The sequence below is a fragment of the Pelecanus crispus genome, chromosome 27 (assembly GCF_030463565.1).
Source record: "Pelecanus crispus isolate bPelCri1 chromosome 27, bPelCri1.pri, whole genome shotgun sequence".
Taxonomy (NCBI): Eukaryota; Metazoa; Chordata; class Aves; order Pelecaniformes; family Pelecanidae; genus Pelecanus; species Pelecanus crispus.
Window position 1 is genome coordinate 2,303,053 of NC_134669.1, and position 21,192 is coordinate 2,324,244.

The following is a 21,192-nucleotide window of genomic DNA, read 5'->3' on the forward strand; positions in this document are numbered from 1 at the left end:
TTTGTTAATCACCGATGACTGAGCGCTATTAAAATATTGGAATCAAATCCTGCGATTTGCTACAAGCAAATTCCGAACCGCTACTAAATCAAACTGTGTAAAGTCACTCATTCACAATAAATTCGCACAATCAGCAGGATTCACAAACCTGCATTCGTGACACAAGGGAGGCGGATGGCCGGCCGGGGCTCTGGCTGCTGGCCCCTTTGGCGAGGGAGGAACCCCCGGGCGTTGGCAATTTTGGGGCTGCGCTGGGGCAGGACCGGGCCGAGCGCAGGCCGGGCGAGGCCGCAGCCCCGGGGTCCGCGGTGCCGTGGGGAGGCGAGGGCCGGCAGCCCCTCTCCGCCCTGGCCCCCTTGGCGGGCCAGCGATCGCCCCGCAGCCCCTCGCCCCGCCCCCCCGCAGCGCTGCGCGCGGCCGCCAGGTGGCGCCGCAGGAGGGGCGGGGCCAAGCGCAGCCGCGCCGGGGCCGGGGGGTCCGGTACCGCGGAGCGGGGGATACCGGGAACGGGGCGGGGGGGCGGATCGGGGGATGCCGGGTACGGGGGGAGCCGGGACCGGGGGTCGGGACCGAGGGCGACGCCGGGATCGGGGGGGGGTGGGGCTGGGACCGGGGGCGGCGGCCGGGAGCGGGGGATGCTCGGAGCGGGGATCGGGACCGGGCGAGCAGGGAGCGGGGGATACCGGGAGCGGGGAGCCGGTACTGGGGCGAAGCTGGGGGGGGGGGCACCCAGTGCTGGGGAGCGGGGGGAGCTGGTGCGGGGGGAGCCGGTAGCGGCGGGAGCCAGTACCGGGGAGGGGGGCGGGGGACGGTACCGGGCTGGCACCGGGGAGCCAGCGAACCAGTGCCGGGGGACCAGACCGGGACCGGGAGAGGCACCGGGGAGCGGGCCACATCAGGACCGGGGCAGCGGGCTGCCCCCGGGGATCTGTCCCCATCGCCGGTGACCCCAGCACCAGCTGGGCCCAGCACCCGTCACCGGGGGCCCAGCATCCCTGGGGTGTCCCCGGCACTGCGGGGGACACCAGCACCCCAGGGTGACCCCTCGGGTGCTACCTGCTCACCCCCCTCTCCTTGCGCTGCAGACGGGACCCGGGAGGACACTGGCAGCACCGAAACCGCACCAGGGTGCCAGGACGGGATGGACACCAGCAGCGTCAATCTGGGGCCACGACACCAGGCTGGGGCAGATGCCGGCAGCGCCGAATCGATGCCAGCACGCCAGGACAGCGAGGACGCCAGCAGCGCCAGTTCGAGGCCACCGTGCCGACACCGGGCAGATGCCACCATTGCCAAACCGCCACCGGGCAGCCAGGACAGGGCAGGCACCGGCAGTGCCAAAATGATGCCGTGGTGTCGGGACAGGGCTGATGCCGGCAGTGCCGATTTGGGACCACGGTGCCAGGATGAAGAGGGTGCTGAGAGTGCCAAACCGATGCCAGCGTGCCAGGACTGGGCAGACACCGGCAGCGCCGATATCAGGACACAATACTGGGACCGGTCAGACACCGGCAGCGCCGATTTGGGGACACACCACCAGAACCAGGCAGACACCGGTAGCTCCAAACCAACGCTGGGGTGCCGGGACGAGGCAGCCACCAGCAGCGCCAATTTGGGGACACGACGCCCGGACACGGTGGATGCCAGCAGCGCCGAATCGGCCCCACAGCACCAGCACAAGGAGGATGCTGCCAAGCCACACCAGCACGATGGTGAGGCCACCGGCGAGGCCATGGCAGCGGGTGCCCGTCCTTTTCGGTGTGGGACATGCGGGAAGCGGTTCGGGGCGAGCGCCACGCTGACGCGGCACCAGGCGCTGCACGGAGCTGAGCGCCCCTTCTCTTGCGCCGAGTGCGGCCGCGGCTTCTGTGACCGGGCGGCGCTGGCCACGCACCGGCGAGGGCACACAGGCGAGCGTCCCTTCGCCTGCGCCGAGTGCGGCAAAGCCTTTGCCGGCAGCGCGGCTCTGCTGGTGCACCAACGGGCACACACGGGCGAGCGGCCCTTTGCCTGCGCCGAGTGCGGGCAGCGCTTCCGGCAGAGCGCCCACCTCGCCCAACACCGTCAGGGCACCCATGGCACGGGGCGCCCGCACCCCTGCCCGCAGTGCGGCAAAGCCTTCGCCCTCCGCTCCACGCTGGCCCGGCACGCTCAGACCCACACCGGCGAGCGGCCCCATGCCTGTGGCGACTGCGGGCGCCGCTTCCGCCAGCGGGCTCACCTGGCCCGGCACCGCCTGGCACACACCGGCGAGCGCCCGTTCCCCTGCGGCGAGTGTGGCAAAGCCTTCGCCCTCAGCGCTACGCTGCTGCGGCACCGGCTGGTGCACACCGGCGAGCGCCCGCACCGCTGCCCCGACTGTCCCCGTGCCTACACCCAAAGCGCCTACCTAGCCCAGCACCGCCGCAGCGCCCACGCCGGCCAGCGGCCCCACGTCTGCCCCGAGTGCCCACGGGCTTTCGCCGACCGCGCCAACCTCCTGCGGCACCGCCGGGGCCACGCCGGCGCCCGGCCCCACGCCTGTGGGCAGTGCGGGCGACGCTTCGCCCAGCGGGCGCATCTCCGGGCGCACGCCGGCACCCATGGCGGGCAGCGGCCCTTTGCCTGCGGGCAGTGCGGGCAGCTATTTGGGCGGCGGGCAGCGCTGGCGGCTCACGGGCGGGTGCACGGTGGGCAGCGGCCCTTTGCCTGCGGGCAGTGCGGGCAGCGCTTCGCCCAGCGAGCCAGCCTGCTCGAGCACGGCCGGCGGCACACGGGCGAGCAGCCCCACCTCTGTCCCCAGTGTCACCGCCGCTTCCGGCATCGCTCGGCCCTGCTGCGGCACCGGCGGGCGCATGCCGGCGAGCGCCCCTTCCCCTGCGCCCACTGCGGCCGCCGCTACAGCCGCAGCTCCAACCTCCTCCTGCACCAGCGAGTCCACGCGCCTGACTAGCACCCACGGGTGCCGCTGTGGGGTGTTCCTACAGCGTTGCGGGGTGCTGACCGACACCGCGCCACGGCTTTTGCCACGCCGGGGCGGGTGTCCAGCAGTGTCACCCTGGCACCAGGTGCATTGTGCCAACCCCCAGCCTTGAAGCCTTTATCCCCACAGGATGAGCACTGCCGGGTTGATTTTAAATAATAATAATAATAATAATAATAATAATAATAATAATAATAATAATAATAATAATAATAATAATAAGCAAATACACAGCGAGGTTCATTTTAAATAATAATAATAATAATTAAAAAAAAAAAAAAAAGAACACCCCGGGGTGCGGAGGTAGTGCCGGCTCTCGGGCTCCTTCGGTTGCGTTTGGGGTCAGGTGTGGGGTGCAGAGGGGTCCCGGGCCGCGCTCGGGCGGTGCCGCAGGCTCTTCTCCTCCTCCTGGGGACGGGACATGTTGGGGACACTGGGCCGGGGACACGGTGCAGCACCCATGGGCTCCAGGCTGAGCCAGAGCCCATTCTGGGGGGGTCTCCATGGCCAGGAGCAGGATCTGCCCCAGGAACACCTCATGCATGGGATCAGAGCACCCTTGGGAGCGCCCAAACCCAGGGCCACCCCATTTTGGAGCCTCTCCATGGCCACATAACCCCATGCACACGGTTGAGGCACCCTCAGGAGCCCCCAAACCCAGGGCCACCCCTATTTTGGAGCCTCTCCGTGGCCATGCACAGGGTTGAGGCACCCTCAGGAGCCCCCAAACCCAGGGGCACCCCATTTTGGAGGGTCTCCACGGCCGGGGGCACTCACAGCCTCCAAGGCGCTGGCGCTGGCCCACTCAGAAGGGGCAAACACGTCCTCCTCGCCCCGCACTGGCTCCGTCCCCTCGTCCTCGTACTCGGTGAGGTAGTCGGACTCCTCTGGGGGTGTAAGAGGGGGAGCAGGGTCAGGCCCCAGATCCAGATCCGGCCCCGCACCCTGGACCCCCCTCCCCCGCTCACCGTCTGCGTATCCGTCAGACAAGTACGGCTTAGCTGGCTCGATGCGGGACACGATCTCTGCCAGGTCGGTGAAGCCGGCGCTGGGGCACGTGAGCACCTACGGGAGGAAAAGGGGAGTCCCCAAGCAGCCCCCCGATATGCGAGAGGGGTGAGGATGGAGGGGGCAGGAGGAGGGACGTGAGATGGGGAAGGGCAGCAGGGGACACGGAAAGAGGGACAAAAGGAGGCCGAGGTGACAGAAGATGGGCCGAGGTGACAGGAGATGAACCAAGGGGACAGGATGGACCAAAGAGGGGACAGGAGGTGGACCAAGGGGACAAAGAATGATGGGGGGTGGGGACAGGAGGTGGACCAAGGAGGGGACAAGGATGCTGGTGGAGACAGGAGGTGGACCAAGGGGACAAAAGGATGATGGGGAGGGGGACAGGAGGTGGACCAAGGAGGGGACAAAGAATGATGGGGAGGGGGACAGGAGGTGGACCAAGGAGGGGACAAAGATGCTAGTGGAGACAGGAGATGGACCAAGGGGACAAAAGGATGACGGGGAGGGGGACAGGAGGTGGACCCAGGGGACAAAGAATGATGGGGGGTGGGACAGGAGGTGGACCCAGGGGACAAAAGGGTGATGGGGAGGGGGACAGAAGGTGGACCAAGGGCACATGAGGATGGACCAAGAAGGGGACAGGAGGATGCCGGGGGAGGGGACAGGAGGATGAAGTGGGGTGGGGGGGCACAGGAAGATGCCACTGAGGGACAGGAGGACATGAAGTGGGACAAGCTGCACCAGGGGGGCTAGAAGGACATTGGAGAGACAGAGGGGACAAGGGACAGGCAGGCTGCTGCTCCCTGAAGATGGCTCCAGGGCCAGGGGGAAAGAAAAAGCCCCTTAAAATCAGGGTGCTAGGGCCAGGGTGGCCCATCCCAGGATGCCCCAAGGTGGGTCCCTGGGCAGCCACTACCACCCACGGGCCCTGGCGCCACCCCCTGCTCACGTCCATGCGTTTGCTCTCATAGAAGTCGGCCGAACGCCGGTCCTTCACCATCTTCTCAATGATGTCACCCCGGCTCCAACCGTCAAAGACCACCTTGCCATGCTGGTACCCCACGTCCTGCAGGGAGAGCGGCCGCAGCCCATCGGTGGCCCGGGCACCCCAAACAATGGCCTGCGGCATCCCAAATGACAGCCCAGGCACCCAGCTGAGGGGTAGGACACCCCAACTGATGGCCAGGGTACCCCAAATGATGACTGGGATGCTCAACTCAGTCAGGACACCCAAAACGATGGCCAAGAGTACCCCACTGATGGCTGGGGCACCCAACCAATGGCCAGGACACCCCAACTGATGGACCAGAGCACCCTCAAATGGTGGCTGGGGCAGCCAACCAATTGCTGGGTGACCCCACCTGATGGTCAGGACACCCTGTTCATAGCCTGGACACCCAACTGATGGCAAGGGCACTCCAATCCACATCTGGGGCACCCCATTAGTGGCCAGGGCACCCTGTTAATGGCCAGGGCACCCCAATCAACAGCCACGACACCCCAATTGATGGCCGGAGAACCCCAACCCATGGCTTGGGGCACCCCACTGATGGCCAGAGGCACCCTAAACAATGGTCCAGGCACACCCCACCAGCCTCTCCGTCCCTCAACTCACATAGATCTCATCAAACTTGCCGAAATCCATGGTCTTGAAGCGGTCAATGGGGGGGCGGATGTACTCGCAGTATGAGCTCGACTTCACCACCTCCAGCTGCCGCACGCACGACACGTAGGCCAGGCGGGACTGGATCTCCGCCATGTCGGGCACCTGTGAAGACAAGGTACTCAGCACCCTGCCCGCGCCATCTCACCACCATCCCTGCATCCTACCAGTCCTCACCTTGACTTTCTCAGCCCATGGGTTGAGACGTTTCCAGAGAAGCCACCAGCCAGACAGGCTGTCCCCATAGTTGCACAGGTCTGTCTCATCCTGGCTGCCCACATCGATGGCGATCACCGTCTTGGCACCCATGTTGTGGGCAATGTCGGCTGAGGGGTGGGAAAGGAAGAAGCTGGGTCGGCAGCGTCACGGTTTCCTCCGGTCTGAACCCGCAGGGAGAGGTGGTAGCACGAGTGGAGCAGGGAAATGGGGGTGAGGGATTGTCCCCGAGCCCAGGCTGGATGGCAAAGCCATGCTGGGGCCCATGGTGGGACAAGCAGTGTCCCATGGGTGCCAGAGTTGGGGGCAGAAGCCCGGCGGCAGGACATGCCAGTGGGGAGCAGAGCAGTGATGCAACCTGGTGCATGCGCTGGGGTGACGGGAGGGCACAGGCAAGTTGCAGCATCTGTGGTGGGATGCAAAGGAGCGTGGAGATGCCCCAGGAGGACACGCAGTGGTGAGGACACCAGGAGACGATGTGAGGTGGATGGAGATGGCTTGACATGGAGGAGGATGGAGGTGCTCCAGGAGGGCACCTGGTGCTGAGGACATCAAGAGGTGATGCAACCAGGAGGAAGGTGGTTTGCATGTGAAAGAGGATGAAGACACTCCAGGAGGGCGCCTGGTGCTGAGGACACCAAATGACGATGCAAGATGGAGGAAGGTGGCTTGTATATGAGGGGAGATGAAGATCCTGCAGGAGGGCACCCAGTGCTGAGGACACTGCGAGACGATGACGCAGGATGGAGGAAGGTGGCTGGGAAATGAAGGAGCACAAAGATGCCGCAGGAGGCCACCCAGTACCAAAGACACCAAAACATGGTGCAGGATGGAGGGACATGGCTTGCATGTGAAGAAGGATGGAGATGTCCCGGGAGGGCACCCGGTGCCAAGGACACCAGGAGATGACACAGCACGGAGGGAGGTGGCTTGCATAGGAAGGAGCATAGAGATGTTCTGGGAGGGTACCTGGCATCAAGGACACCAAGAGATGGTTTGAGATGGAGGGAGGTGCCGTGCACGTGAAGGAGCATGGAAGGCACCTGGTGTCAAAGACACCGAGAGATAGTTTGAGATGACGGGAGGTGGCTGGCACATGAATGAGGATGGAGATGGCCCAGGAGGCAACACAGTGCTGAGGGCACCAGGAGAAGATGAGGCAGGATGGACAAAGGCGGCTTGCACATGAAGGGGTATTGAAGGTGCCTCAGGAAGGCACCCAGTGCCAGGGCCACCAAGAGATGGTATGAGACAGAGGGAGGTGGCTTGCCTGTGAAAGAGCATGGAGGACACCTGGTGTCAAAGACACCAAGAGCTGGTACAAGACAGATGGTAGTGTCTTGCAGGTGAAGGAGGATGAAGAGGCCCAAGGAGGGCACCTGGAGCTGAGAACGTCAAGAGAGGATGATGCGAGATGGACAAAGGTGGCTTGCACATGATGAAGCATGAAGATGCCCCAGGAGAACACTCGATGCCGAGGACACCAAAAGATGGTGCAGGATGGAGGGAGGTGGCCTGTACCTGCAGGAGGACAGAGGTGCCCTGGCAGGATGCCCATTGCTGAGGACACCAGGAAAGGAGGATGCAAGATAGAGGAAGGTGGTTGGTACATAAGGAGTATGGAGATGCTCTAGGAGGGCACCCAGTGCTGAGGACACCCAGATGTGATGCAAGATGGAAGAATATTTTTTGCGTGTGAAGAAGGATGATCTGGGAAGCCACCTGGTGCTCATGACACCAAGAGCGTGTCTTGCAATGACGCAAGACTGTGCGACTTTTTTGGCACATGAAGGAGGACGAAGATGCCCTGAGAGGACGCCCAACAGTGACAACACCAAGAGATGACGCACGATGAAGGGATGCATCTTGCATATGAAGAAAAATGAAGATGCCCTGGGAAGAAACCTCGTACTGAGGACATCAAGAGATGATGCAACATGGATGAACACTTTTTGCACGTGAAAGAGAAGGAAGAAGCCCTGAGAGGGTGCCCAACAATGAAGACACCAAGACGACGTAAAACCAAGCAAGACGTCTCAAATCCAACCTCAGCGTCTCCATCCATTGAGGACCCATCTTGTGGTGGCCACGCAGCCCCCACCCAACCGCCCGCCACCGCCCTCGGGGCGACACCCGGCGCCGCACCGGCTGCCGCCCCAGTTGGGCGGTGACGGTGACGGCGTTGAGCTGCTACTTGCCTGGCAGGTTGTTGATGTAACCACCGTCCATCAGTAAGTTGCCATCCTTGGGGTCGCAGAGTGGCGGTAGGTACCCAGAAAGGGTCATGCTGGCTCGCACGTACCGCCAGAGCGAGCCTGCGCCGGCGGGAACAAACACAATGAGCATGGCCTGCCTGAGACCCGCCCCGGCAGGCTGCCCCTCGCCCCTGCCTGCGCCCGGGGACGTCTGCACCCCACGGGTGCCCAACGGGCACCCATGGGTGGCAGAGGAACGGGTCGCGTGCCCTGACCGGCCATTTGCAAAGCCCAGGTGGCTCAACTTGGGATGGGACGTGGTTTTTGGGGGGGTGGAGGGGGTATTTTTTGGGAGGCCGGTGGCCCCAGCGAGCGAGATGCTGACCTGGGACATTGTTAACATAACAGCCGTCCACGAGCCAGTGGCTGTCCTTGGGGTCGCAGAGTGGAGGCAGGTAGGGGGTATAAGACGCACTGGCTCGGACGTAGCGCCAAAGGCTGCCTGCCAGAGGGAGAGGACACAGTCACGGCCACGGGGGGACGGGACGTGCCCAAGCACCCGGCGGGAGGTGACTGACGATGTTGGCACTGCGCCAGCGGGACGTTCGCAGCCCCAAGCACTTTGGCCATGCTGGGATGGGGAACGATGGGACAGGCGAGATGCTCGCCGGAGGGTTAGGGGTGGTGAGTGGGGATTAGTTGGCGTTAAAGAGGCCAGAGGAGCAGGCAGAGCGAGAGCCAGGCTGCTTACAAGCCACCACACGCGCCCTGTGGACGGCTCAATGTCCCAGATGAGCTCCGACACCAGGCAAGAAGGAGGGGCAGCCACCGCAACATCCCCACCACCATGATGCTCCCACCACCACGTCGTCATCCCCACCACCACCTCGTCATCATCCCCACCACCACCACGTCGTCATCCCCACCACCACCACGTCATCCTCAGCACTGCCACCGTGTCCCCGTGCTCCACATGCTGTGAGCGTGGGTTACCAGGTTTAGTGGTGAGCAGGTATGTTAGAGGGGACATGCATGCTTGGGGCGTCAGGATGCGGCTCCGCACCCCGATTCTGCCCCCAACCCCACCGAGGACATGGGGCACAGCTAGACCCCCATGGCGAGCTGAGCCTGGTGGGGTCACCAGCACCAGGTGGCTCTGGGAAGCCACCACTGCCCAGGCTCACCAGGAGCCCTCCAAGCCCTTTCCTTGCCATGCCAGGATGCATCCTCCCCTTGGCACATGGCAAACCTTCCCCGGCAGCGACAACATTTTGGGGTGCCCGTGAGGAGGGTACCCACAAGGGGGGATGTGGTGGCACCGTAGAGCTTCCCTGGCTCCCCAGGGAGCTCTTACCATCCGTGTGCACCCGCATTGCCGAGGCCGTGATGTCGGTCGTGACGTTGAAGTAGGGCAGCCACAGGTCCTGCGGGGACAAGATGGGGTGGGTGACGCTGTGGGGATGTTGCTGAGTGGGTGGGTGGGTGGGGAGCTGGTTGGACCCCCCACCATGGGTGGGTGCAGCCCCGGGGGGTGTCCGTGTGACACACCTCGATCTGCTTGTCCTGGAAAACCTTGTTGATGCTGGTGTTGAAGGCTGAACCCGAAAACATGGAGGTAACGGGGTAGGTGAGGTCCAGGACAGTCTCGAACACCGAATTCATGCACTGGAGGAGGAGGATGAATAAGAAGGAGAGGAGGAGGAGGCGGCGGAGAAGGAAGAGAAGGAGAAGGAGGAATAATAAGGAGGAGAAAGAAAAAGGAAAGGAAAAGGAGAAATAAGCAGCAGCAGCAGAAGAAAAGGAGAGAAGAAGGTGGAGGAGGACAAAGAAGAAAGGAGGAAAAAAGAAGAAGGAGAAGAAGGAGGAGGAAGAAGAAGAAAGAGGAGGAAGAAGAAGAAAGAGGAGGAAGAAGAAGAAAGAGGAGGAAGAAGATAAAGAAGAAAGAGAAGTAGAAAGAAGGAGAAGAAAAAAGAAGGAGAAGAAGAAAAGGAGGAAGGAAATGCTTTAGAAACACCCCAGGCCGGGCTGGCCGCAGGCAGGGCCTTCACTGGGGCGGGGGGACGTGCCACAGCACCCACCTTGGCCCACTCACGCGCCCGCTGCTTGGTGCGGACGGCGCTGCGCTCCTCGGCATAGAGCGCCCCAATGAAGGCGCCAATGGAGGTGCCACCCACCATGTCGATGGGGATCCCCGACTCCTCCATCGCCTTGATCACCCCAATGTGGGAGCAACCCCTGGATGGAAAAATAAAGAGGATGATGGGCAACAGCAGGACCCACCACCCCGCCGGATCACATCCTGCCACAGCAGAGCACCCACCTGGCTCCACCGCCCCCCAGGACGAGGGCGATGGTGTTGCCGGTGAGGACCCGCGCCAACCGGGAGAAGTCGCTGTGCCGGTTGGCGCTCTTCTCAAACACCTTCTCATACATCTCCCGCTGCAGATGGGATGGACGATGGGTGACAAGGATGGTGGTGGACCATCAAGGTCAGCCAGGGGGACACACGTACCAGTTTGGTGGGGCTACGGCGGGAGAAGACGCGCCGGGGACACTTGATGTGGAGGTGGCCCGAGCACCAGCTGCGCATGTTGAGCCACTCAACGGTGCGGGAAGGGCTGGGACCATCCTCACGGTGTAGGAGGACCAACTGCTTCAGCGCACGCACTGCCGTGTTCTCCAGCATCTGCTCCAGCTGTAGAAGCAGTCAGCCACCCATGCGCGGTGTTATCCCACCACCACCACCACCACCCACCCCCTGCCTCACCTCTCCCAGTGCCGGCTCTTGGTCACCCAACCCTACGATGAGGATGCAGTCAGCTTGACGGATGCAGCGCACGGTCCACGGCGTCAGGGTACAGTCGGTTTGGTACAGGACAATGCGGTGGATGTCCTCCTGCTGCGCCAGCCAGCCTGACAGGCGGTACTCCTGGATGCTGCCGAGATGGAGGGGTCAGCCGGCGGCACAGTGGTGAGTCGCCGGTGATGTTCCTCCCAACGGGAGTTACCTGTCCAGTGCCGAGGAGCCGAGACGGGCACAGATAATGTCACTGGTGAGGAGCAGCGTGGGACCTGGGAGAGGTGGGGACGTGGTCACTGGTGTCCCATGGGGCTGTGGTCACCGTCATGCTGTGGTCACCATCATGCCACGGGGCTGTGATGGTCACCATGCCACGGTGCCCACCATGCCACAGGACCACAGCCACCGCCATGCCACGGCCACCGCCGTGCCAGAGGGCTGCGGTCACCACCACACTAGGTCACTGGTGTGCCACAGGACCACGGTCACCTCCACACCATGGCCACCACTGGGCCACGGTCACCACTGCGCCAGCACTCACCGATAGCGTTGAGCGCATGCTTGAGCTCCAGCGTGAAGGCGGCCGTGGGCACGTCGTCGCACACTGGCAGCACTGCCACCGTTGACAGGTTGCTGGTGGGGTTGGTGGGCTCTGAGCTGGAGGCCATGCCCAAGCCGGAGCCTGCACGGACAGAGACGATGGGGTGGTGGACACCTTCCATGTGCTGATGATGGCCACCAGCCCTGGAGAGGACACCCCCACATCCCCAATTCTTTGGGACCTACTTGCAAAGGGCCCACGGAGCTGCTGAAGGTTTCCCAAGATCTTCTGGCTCAGGAGATGGATGAGGCGGGTGACAACCTGCAGGGATGAGGATGAGGATGAGGATGGCCATCAGACCTGGTGGGGCTTCCCTAGCTGGAGACTCATTAACACCCCAGACTGGTGTCTTACATGCTTTTTTTGGGTGCCACCACCACCCCCCATCCTTGGGGACCTCAAAGTGGGACAACCCTTTAGCACATCACTCCTTCTCCTCCAACAGCTCTAATCACATCTTTAATTCCTTAATTTAAGCTGTTTTTAACGAGTGTCACAGCCACTAGCTGGGCGGGGGGGATGGACACGGGGACACGCTCCTTCCATGGGAAGAAGGTGGAGACCCCAAGATGGGGATCTGGGGATACCTGGGGGTATCTGCGCTTGATATTGTTCAAGGTGCCCTCCGGCAGCTTGGCCAGCTCCGTGTCCCGAACCGCATGGACTGTGGTGGCACGGGGCTGCCGGGTGAGGGCTTCCACCTGGAAAAGAAGACATGTAGCCAAGATGTATCGGCCAGACACCTAGGGTGCCCATCGCTTGCCCCCAACATGGTGCTCACCACGCCGATGAGGTCCCCGCGGCCGTACTCCCCGATGAGCTCCTTCTTGCCGCTGCCCTTCTGGATGACGGAGCGGAGACGTCCGTTGAGCGCAATGTAGGTGCAGTCTGACTTGTCACCCTGCCTGGAGGACACCACCAGTGGGACCTCAGCCCCCTGCCAAGGCGGTCCTCACCAAGGTGAGGTGGGCACCCATCTGTTAGTACCTACCTGTAGAGCGCCCGGCCGGCCTCCACTGCCATCCAGTCAATGGCAAAGTCCATCTGGCGCACGAAGGGTGACATACGGGCAGCCACGGTGTGGGCGACGCTCAGCACCACGCTGGGCTGCTCCCGCATGATCCTATGGGTCAACAGCAGTTGGGGGACATGGTTGTGGCCCCAAGAGATGCCACCACACCGCTCACCCCTTTGGCGTCAACCCTTTGTCCCAAACCTCCTCCACTGGTACCGGGACTTACTCGTAGAAGTCTGACTTGGAGATCTTGAGGAAGGTGCAGTCGCGGTTGGCCTTGATGGTGAAGATGAGAGGCTCGCCGGTGAGCACGGCCAGCTGTCCCACCATCTCGCCAGGCTGCGTCAGGAAGAGGCAGACGTCCTCTGCCTTGTCAATCATCCGCTGGTACACATGCAGGCAGCCCCACAGCACGAAGTGGAGGCTCACGTCCTGCCAAAATGGCACCCTATCACCATTGGGGGCCACCTGGGACCCTCAGGCATGACGGGTCCCACCAGCACCGCTTGGGGTTTCTTCTGGTCCTCTTCACAGGGTGTTTTTGCACCTTCCAGATGACTCTGGGGATCATTTCTGCCCCCCCGCCAGGGCAGGACTAGGAAGAGTAGCACCCCACGGAAATATAGGGCGGGGGGAGCAAGATGCCACACCAGCTCCCTGAAACCCAGACCCACCTGGTCCCCTTGACGGGCAATGACCGTCCCGGCCTTGGCGTGATGGAGCAAGACACGGTTGTTGAGGAGAGAAGGATCCTAAAGGGAAGAACAGCATCACATAAGGTGATGGGGACCATCGTGAGGAGATAGGGATCCACTACAAAGTATTGGGGGACGACCACAAGGAGACAGGAGACCACCCTGAGGCAATGGGGACCACCACGAAGTGATGGGGACCACCACAAGGAGATGGGGGACCACCCTGAGGCCGTGGGGACTGCCATGAAGTGATTGAGATCCACCATAAGGTGACGGGGACCCACCACAAAGCGATGGGGACCACCATGAGACCACAGGGACCCACCATGAAGCAACAGAGACCACTATGAAGCAACGGGGGACCACCACAAGGTGACCGGAGACCACCATGAAGCAATGGGAGACCATCACAAGGTGACAGGAGACCAACGTGAAGTGACAACAACCACCACAAAGCCATGGGGGACCACCACAAAGCGATGGGAACCTACCACAATGCAACAGAGGACTGCCACAAAGCCCCAGTTCCCCCATACCAGCACCGTTTCTGCCCTCACCTCCACTCTCATGAGCTTGACCAGCTCCCGCTTGGCAGCCTCGAAGATGGCACTGGTCTGGCGGCCCTGGTAGGGTCCAAAGGGACAGTCCCTGGCTGCCGAATCGTCCTCGCAGTAGTTGTAGTGGTAGACGCCAGACGGTTGTTCCTCCACCGTCACCGACTTGCGCTCCTTGGGCTCGTGCGAGATGGACTGCGGGGAGACGGGACAGCTCCGGCACCCGTCCACGGCCACCTGGGTGCGGAGGATTTGGGTGGACATGGGGTTGCCGGATCCGGCCTTACCCGGGAGAAGGCAGCCAAGGCGCCGGTGCTGTCCTCCTGCAGCGACACCGAGATGCGGCCGCGCTCGTAGGCCATGTCGAAGTCAGAGCGGGGACCCTTCTGAATGCCTGCGATGGGTGAGGGAGGGGACCGGGGGGGTCACCGGTGTCCAAGACGGGGATGCTGGCGGGAGGAACGCACAAGCACGGGGTGGGGTGTGCAGGCATGAGCCTGGGGGGATGCACAAGCACATGGGGGGGGTGCACAAGCCTGGGGGGGGCTGCACAAGCCTGGGGACCCCCCCCACTCCTTTCTCCAGCCTCTGACCCACCGGAGATATCCACTGGCATGGAGATGCAGCGGCTCAATGGCAGCGGTGGCGGCGCGGGGGTCTCCAGGCCTCCAGCTTTCAGCGGGTCGGCTGCAGGATGAGACCACCCTGAGCACCGACAGCCGAGCCCCGCACCGTGGCGGTGGGCGGGATGAAGGGGGGAGTCCCGGCACCCCCTTCCCACCGGCTCTTACCTGGCTCCCTGCCCTCATCGGCACTGCTGAGGCCCCGCTTGCCGTGACGGACGGGGCTGGTGCGGGCGGCGTGGCCGGGTTGGGGGAAAAGCCGTAGCGGCTGCATGTCCTGCAAAGGGGGACATCAGTGGGGCTGGGGGCGGTCCAGATCTGGCCCGACCCCCCCCATTTTTGGCATGAACTCACGTGGCTGAAGAGCTCGTTCGTCAACCCAAGGTAGTTGTGCAAAGCCAAGAAGGTGACACGCTGTAGGCGCACCATGATGATCTAGGGGGGGACAAGAAGCTATCAGTGGTCCCCTGCCACCCCAAGGGACCCGCCCCGTGGCCCTTCCAACCCAGACTCACCTGCACCACCCGCACCAAGCTCTCGGGGTACTTCTCAAAGACGGCAGAGAAGGCTTCGACTGGCAGCCGTAGCACGGTAGAGTCCTCTGCTGCCCGGGCACACACAGTCCGGTATGGGCGCTGGTGGCCCTAGGTGACATACCGTGGTGTTGGTGGCCTTGCTGGGATGAGGAGATCGACACTGGCCATGGATGGGGGACAGTGGCAGCTGGGGGCTGGCAAAGGCCACTGGTGGCACTGGGCTTTTGGTCAGTTGGGCTTGGGGATGGCCATGGTTGGGCTGGAGGAGTTTGGGGATGGCAACGGTTGAGCTTGGGGACAGCCACAGTTGGGCTGGAGGGGTTTGGGGACAGCCAGTGGGGCTTGGGGATGGCCACAGTTGGACTGGAGGGGGTTGGGGCCAGCTGGTGGGCCTTGGGGGTGGCGATAGTTGGGCCTGGGGATGGCCACGGTTGGGCTGGAGGGGCTTGGGGGCTACAGGTGGGGCCTGGGGATGGCCATGGTTGGCCTAGGATGGTTAGGGGACAGCTACGGGCAGGCTGGAGGGGTTTGGGGACAGCTGGAGGGGCTTGGGGACAGCCATGATCAGCCTGGGGAGCTTGGGCACAGCCACGTTCAAACTTAGCGGGTTTGGGGATAGCCACGATCAGGTTTAGGGGGGCTTGGGGACAGCCACGATCAGGTTTAGGGGGGCTTGGGGACAGCCACACTGTCCCGGGAGGCTTGGGGACAGCCATGATCAGGTTTAGGGGGGCTTGGGGACAGCCACACTGTCCCGGGAGGTTTGGGGCCAGCCACAATCAGGTTTAGGGGGGCTTGGGGACAGCCACACTGTCCCGGGAGGCTTGGGGACAGCCACGATCAGGTTTAGGGGGCTTGGGGACAAGCACAGTCTGTCACAGGGGGGTGCTGGGGACAGCCACGGCGCCGGTACCGTGATGACGTCAAGGATGCTGAGCAGGCTGTGCACGCTGTCCCCGGGGAACACCTCCTTCATCACCGTCTCCTTCCCATCCTGCAAAGCACAACTCCCGCTTTGGTCTTTCCATCCCCATCCCCCGCGGCGTCCCCATCCCCCTGCCACGTCCCTGTCCCCCTCTTGTCCCCGTCCCCGCACCGGTTCGGTGAGGAAGAGCTCCAACTTGCCATCCTGCAGCACGTAAATGCTGGTATCGGGCTGTCCGGGACGGAAAACGTAGTCGCCTTGTTGGCACTGCTGAAAAACCATGTGCTTGCAAAGCTCCAGGAACAACGGCTTCTCGAAGTGGCCCAGCACCCTACGGGGACAAGGATGGGGACAAGGACGGGGACAGGGGGTGACACAGAGCCCTGGAGCCACCCCCGCGGCCGGTTGCCCCAGCGATGGGGATGCAGAGGGGAAGAGCATCCAGGCTCCCCTCGCAGAAGGTTTTCCAGGGTTGGATCCTGACTTTGGGACTGGATCCTGAGCCCCTGGCATTGGATCCTGAACCCCCCCTGCAGCTGGATCCTGATCCCCACCGGGGCTGAATCCTGACCCCCCTGGGGTTGGATCCTGAGCCCCTGGCATCGGATCCTGTCCCCCCCTGCAGCTGGATCCTGATCCCCACCGGGGCCAAATCCCGACACCCCTGGGATCGGATCCTGATCCCCCTCCTGCAGCTGGATCCTGACCCCCACCGGGTCAAATCCTGACCCCCCTGTGGCTGGATCCTGATCCCCACCGGGGCCGAATCCTGACCACCCTGGGGATGGATCCTGAGCCCCTGGGATTGGATCCTGAGCCCCTGGGATCGGATCCTGTCCCCCCCCGTGGCTGGATCCTGAGCCCCACCGGGGCCAAATCCTGACCCCCCTGGGGATGGATCCTGAGCCCCTGGTGATAGATCCTGACCTGCACTGGGGATGGATCCTGACCCCACTGGGGTCAGATCCTGAGCCCCTGGGGATGGATCCTGACCCCCATAGGGGACGGATCCTGAGCCCCCTGAGGATGGATCCTGACCCCCACCAGGGACGGATCCTGAGCCCCTGGGGCCTGATCCTGAACCCCGGGGCCTGATCCTGTTCCCCCTGGGGCCTGATCCTGACCCTGGAGATGGATCCTGATCTCCCCCCCCAGGGCCTGATCCTGCTCCCCCTGGGGCCTGATCCTGACCTTGGGGCCTGATCCTGACCCCCCGGGATGGATGCTGGCCCCCCCAAGGGCCAGATCCTGAGCCTCACCGGACATTTTTGAGCATGTAGAGGACCTCAGAGGGCAGGTGGGAATTGGCCACGTCGAACTCGGTCAGGTCAGCTTCCAGCACCGAGGGCGGAGGCTCCTTCAGCTGCAGCGTGGGCAGCTCCTTCTGGATGCGCAGGAACCTTGGGGACAACGAGGTGACATCGGGGTACGGCCACCGCCGTCACCACCCCCCCGAGCACCTCTCGGCGCTGGTGGCACCTCACTTTTTGGCGATGTTGAGCACCTTGAGCTTCTTTTTCATCCGGGGCCGTGAGGTGCTGGAAATGGTGGTGTCCACCAAGGAGGACGTGGATTGGGAGACCTGGGGTTGGGGACACCAGACCGGGTTGGCACCCAAGGGTGACGCCACGAAGCCACCCCGGCCGCCGCCCCGAGCGTTACCTTGCGCATGATCTTGCGGCCGTAAAAAAGCATCTTGTCCCGTTTTCGGAAGCGGTATTTCGGCGTCCCCTGCGCCGGAATTTCTGGGGAGGGCGAGGGGGGCGGGTTAACGGGGCGCAACCCTGTCACCCCCCCTGTCCCCAAGGCCACCGCAGCGGTGTCACTCACTCTTCAGGCGCAGCCGGCGGACCAGAACCACGACGGCAGTGGTGACAATGACAGCAAAGAGGCCGAGGCCGAGCATCGCCCCCAGCACCTGCGGAGGGAGAAGGGGGGGGTCCCCGTGCAGTCCCCGTGCAGTCCCCGGTGTCCCCCGCGGGATGAGGATGAGCACGGGGGGGTGACCGATGGCACCGCCACCTTGGTGACGTGGAGGGATGGGAGGGGCTCGGCAGCATCAGGAATTGGGATGCTGTCCCCAGGGGCGTGGGGACAAGTTTGTGTCCCTTCGGGGTGCTCAATAGCATTGGGGACGAGGATGCTGTCACCTGGGTCTTGGGGACAAGTTTGTGTCCCCTCGGGGTGCTCAATAGCATTGGGGACGAGGATGCTGTCCCCAGGGGCGTGGGGACAAGTTTGTGTCCCCTCGGGGTGCTCAGCAGAATTGGGGACAAGGATGCTGTCCCCAGGGGCGTGGGGACAAGTTTGTGTCCCCTCGGGGTGCTCAATAGCATTGGGGACGAGGATGCTGTCACCTGGGTCTTGGGGACAAGTTTGTGTCCCCTCGGGGTGCTCAATAGCATTGGGGACGAGGATGCTGTCCCCAGGGGCGTGGGGACAAGTTTGTGTCCCCTCAGGGTGCTCAATAGCATTGGGGACGAGGATGCTGTCACCTGGGTCTTGGGGACAAGTTTCTGTCCCCTCAGGGTGCTCAATAGCATTGGGGACGAGGATGCTGTCACCTGGGTCTTGGGGACAAGTTTGTGTCCCCTCGGGGTGCTCAATAGCATTGGGGACGAGGATGCTGTCCCCAGGGGCGTGGGGACAAGTTTGTGTCCCCTCGGGGTGCTCAATAGCATTGGGGACGAGGATGCTGTCCCCAGGGGCGTGGGGACAAGTTTGTGTCCCCTCAGGGTGCTCAATAGCATTGGGGACGAGGATGCTGTCACCTGGGTCTTGGGGACAAGTTTCTGTCCCCTCAGGGTGCTCAATAGCATTGGGGACGAGGATGCTGTCACCTGGGTCTTGGGGACAAGTTTGTGTCCCCTCGGGGTGCTCAATAGCATTGGGGACGAGGATGCTGTCCCCAGGGGCGTGGGGACAAGTTTGTGTCCCCTCGGGGTGCTCAATAGCATTGGGGACGAGGATGCTGTCCCCAGGGGCTTGGGGACACATTTGTGTCCCCTCGGGGTTGCTCAACAGCATTACGGACCAGGATGCTGTCACCTGGGGACACGGGGACACATTTGTGTCCCTCAGGGGGTGCTGAACAGCATTAGGGATGGGGACACTGACTCCTGGGGAAGGGGATGCTGTCCCTTGGGGACATGGGGACAAGTTTGTGTCCCCTCGGGGTGCTCAATAGCATTGGGGACGAGGACGCTGTCCCCAGGGGTGTGGTGACACGTTTGTGTCCCCTTGGGGTACTCAACAGCATTGGGGACCAGGATGCTGTCACCTGGGGACATGGGGACACGTTTGTGTCCCTTCAGGGGGTGCTGAACAGCATTAAGGATGGGGACAGACCCCTGGGGATAGGGACACTGTCCCTTGGGGACATGGGGACAAGTTCGTGTCCCCTGACACACTCACCGTGCCGGCGGGGAGCTGCTCCTCAGTGAAGAGCTTGGGCAGCACGGCCGTCAGGGACGCATCCTGCGGGGACAAGGGGACAAGCTGAGCCCCCGGTGACCCCCCCCAGGGTGGGGACACACAGGGGGGTGGGTGACTGTCACCCCTGCCCAGCCGCGGTGACATTTCCTACCTCTGCCTCCTCCTGCGGCTCCGACTCGCTCTGCCCCATGGCCGTGGCGGGGCTCTGCCCATGCAAAAAACCTGCAAAAATGGTGAAAAAGGTAAAAAAAAAAAAAAGAAAAAAAGAGAGGTTTGTGACACAGACACTGCCGACGGCCACCGAGGAACTGGTGACAACAGGGTGACAACAGGGTGACATCCCCACGGGGGGAAAAGCTCCGCCGCAGGTTGAGTTTGGCCTGGATTTGCTGCATGCCGGGGTGCGGTAGGGACCCAGAGCGTCCCCAGGGTGTCCCCAAGGCGGTCGGTGACATCGGGGTGGCCGGGAGGGGACTTTAGCGTCCCCCTCCCTTGGGGACTTTAGCGTCCCTTCCCCTTCGGAGAAGAAGAGCTGGCCGGAACCCTCCGTTGCGACAGCCTTGCTCACCGCGGAGGCCACCGGCCGCTGTCACCCGTGGCCGCTGTCACCTCGCCACGCGATAACAGGCCCTGAGCAGCGGTGCCACCGCCGGGCCCAGCCCTGGGGTGTCATTTGTGTCCCCCCCCATGCCCCCCCTGCCCCCCAGTCCCCACCGTCCTTCCCAAGGACACCCCAGGGAGGTGACAGTGGCACCGGCAGGCACCGGCGCGGGGACGTCACCGAAGCTGGCACATGTCCCCCCACACCCCCCCGCCACCGCGGCCACCCCATGGGAGGGGGGGACGCAGCCCAGCGCCGCCGCACCCCCTGTGCAACGAGGGCGGTGCCGGGGCCCGCTGTCCCCCCCCGTGGGTGACAACTGCCCCCCCAAATATTCCCCCACAGGGCCTGGTTCTACCCCCCCCCGCCTTTATTACCCCTCCCCAAGCTAATTAATTACCCCCCCATGGGCTAATTCCCCCCTAAGCCCCCCCCGCCATTATTGCCCCCTCCCCACACTAATTAATTAACCCCCATGAGCTAATACCCCCCCAACCCCCCCCCGCCATTACTGCCCCCTCCCCAAGCTAATTAATTAACCCCCCCGGGCTAATACCCCCCTAAGCCACCCTCCCCCCGTTATTGCTTCCTCCCCATACTAATTAATTAACCCCCCCAGGCTAATCCGCCCCCAAGCTCACCCCTACCATTATTGCCCCCCCCCGGCTAATACCCCCCTAAGCCCCCCCCCGCCATTATTGCCCCCTCCCCATACTAATTAATTACCCCCCCATGGGCTAATACCCCCCTAAGCTCCCCCCTACCATTATTGCCCCCCTCCCCAGGCTAATTAATTGCCCCCCCTCGGCTATTGCTGCCCCCCCGGGGGGTATTGCCCCCCAAACTGCCCCCCCCAGCAGATCTACCCCCCCCGGGGCACCCCCAAACTGCCCCCCCCCCCCCCCCCGCACTCACCAGCTCCGCTCCGCGCCCCGCGCCCCGCTCCAGCCCCCGCGGTAGCGGCGGCCCCGCCTCTCGCCCGAGCGTCACGCAAAGGGGCGGGGACAGCGTCGCAGCGCCGCCGCCATCTTGGGGAGGTCAAGGCAGAGGGGCAGAGCGCGACCAATGGGTGGGCTGCCATCTTGGGTGTGGCGTTCGATGACGCCATCACCGAGCGACTGCGCCGGCGTCTTAGTGCGCGTCCCGGCACCATCTTGGGAGTGGCAGGGGAGGGCGGCCGGGGGATTTGGAGGACCCCAAATCTGCAGGGGGCGGTCCCCCGGGGTGGGCATCGGGGAGCACCCTCAGGTCTGTCCCGCCGTGGGCACCCCGGGGTGGCAGCACCCATGGCCCCACTGCCAGCCCTGTCCCCGCCATGGGCACCCCCATCAGCCCCATCCCCACGGGTGCCGGCACCCCG

The 21,192-nt window shown here is 63.3% G+C and overlaps 1 protein-coding gene across 1 annotated transcript; it reads right to left on the reverse strand.

Annotated features, from left to right (window-relative positions):
- Positions 1-3,292: 3,292 nt before the first annotated feature.
- On the reverse strand, positions 3,293-19,421 carry PNPLA6 (patatin like domain 6, lysophospholipase). The gene is made up of 35 exons (XM_075725166.1): positions 19,383-19,421; positions 19,211-19,273; positions 17,627-17,714; positions 17,459-17,541; positions 17,281-17,378; positions 17,056-17,196; positions 15,968-16,127; positions 15,785-15,865; positions 14,851-14,979; positions 14,690-14,770; positions 14,504-14,612; positions 14,310-14,399; positions 14,000-14,106; positions 13,716-13,907; positions 13,138-13,215; positions 12,690-12,895; positions 12,440-12,571; positions 12,230-12,353; positions 12,036-12,149; positions 11,634-11,709; positions 11,389-11,529; positions 11,056-11,119; positions 10,815-10,983; positions 10,560-10,742; positions 10,368-10,486; positions 10,126-10,282; positions 9,596-9,712; positions 9,402-9,471; positions 8,051-8,167; positions 5,814-5,962; positions 5,589-5,741; positions 4,923-5,039; positions 3,931-4,027; positions 3,740-3,849; positions 3,293-3,370 (listed from the first exon to the last, which is right to left on the reverse strand). The coding sequence occupies exons 1-35, from the start codon at positions 19,419-19,421 to the stop codon at positions 3,305-3,307; spliced, it is 4,020 nt and encodes a 1,339-aa protein (XP_075581281.1). The 3' UTR covers positions 3,293-3,304.
- Positions 19,422-21,192: the final 1,771 nt, after the last annotated feature.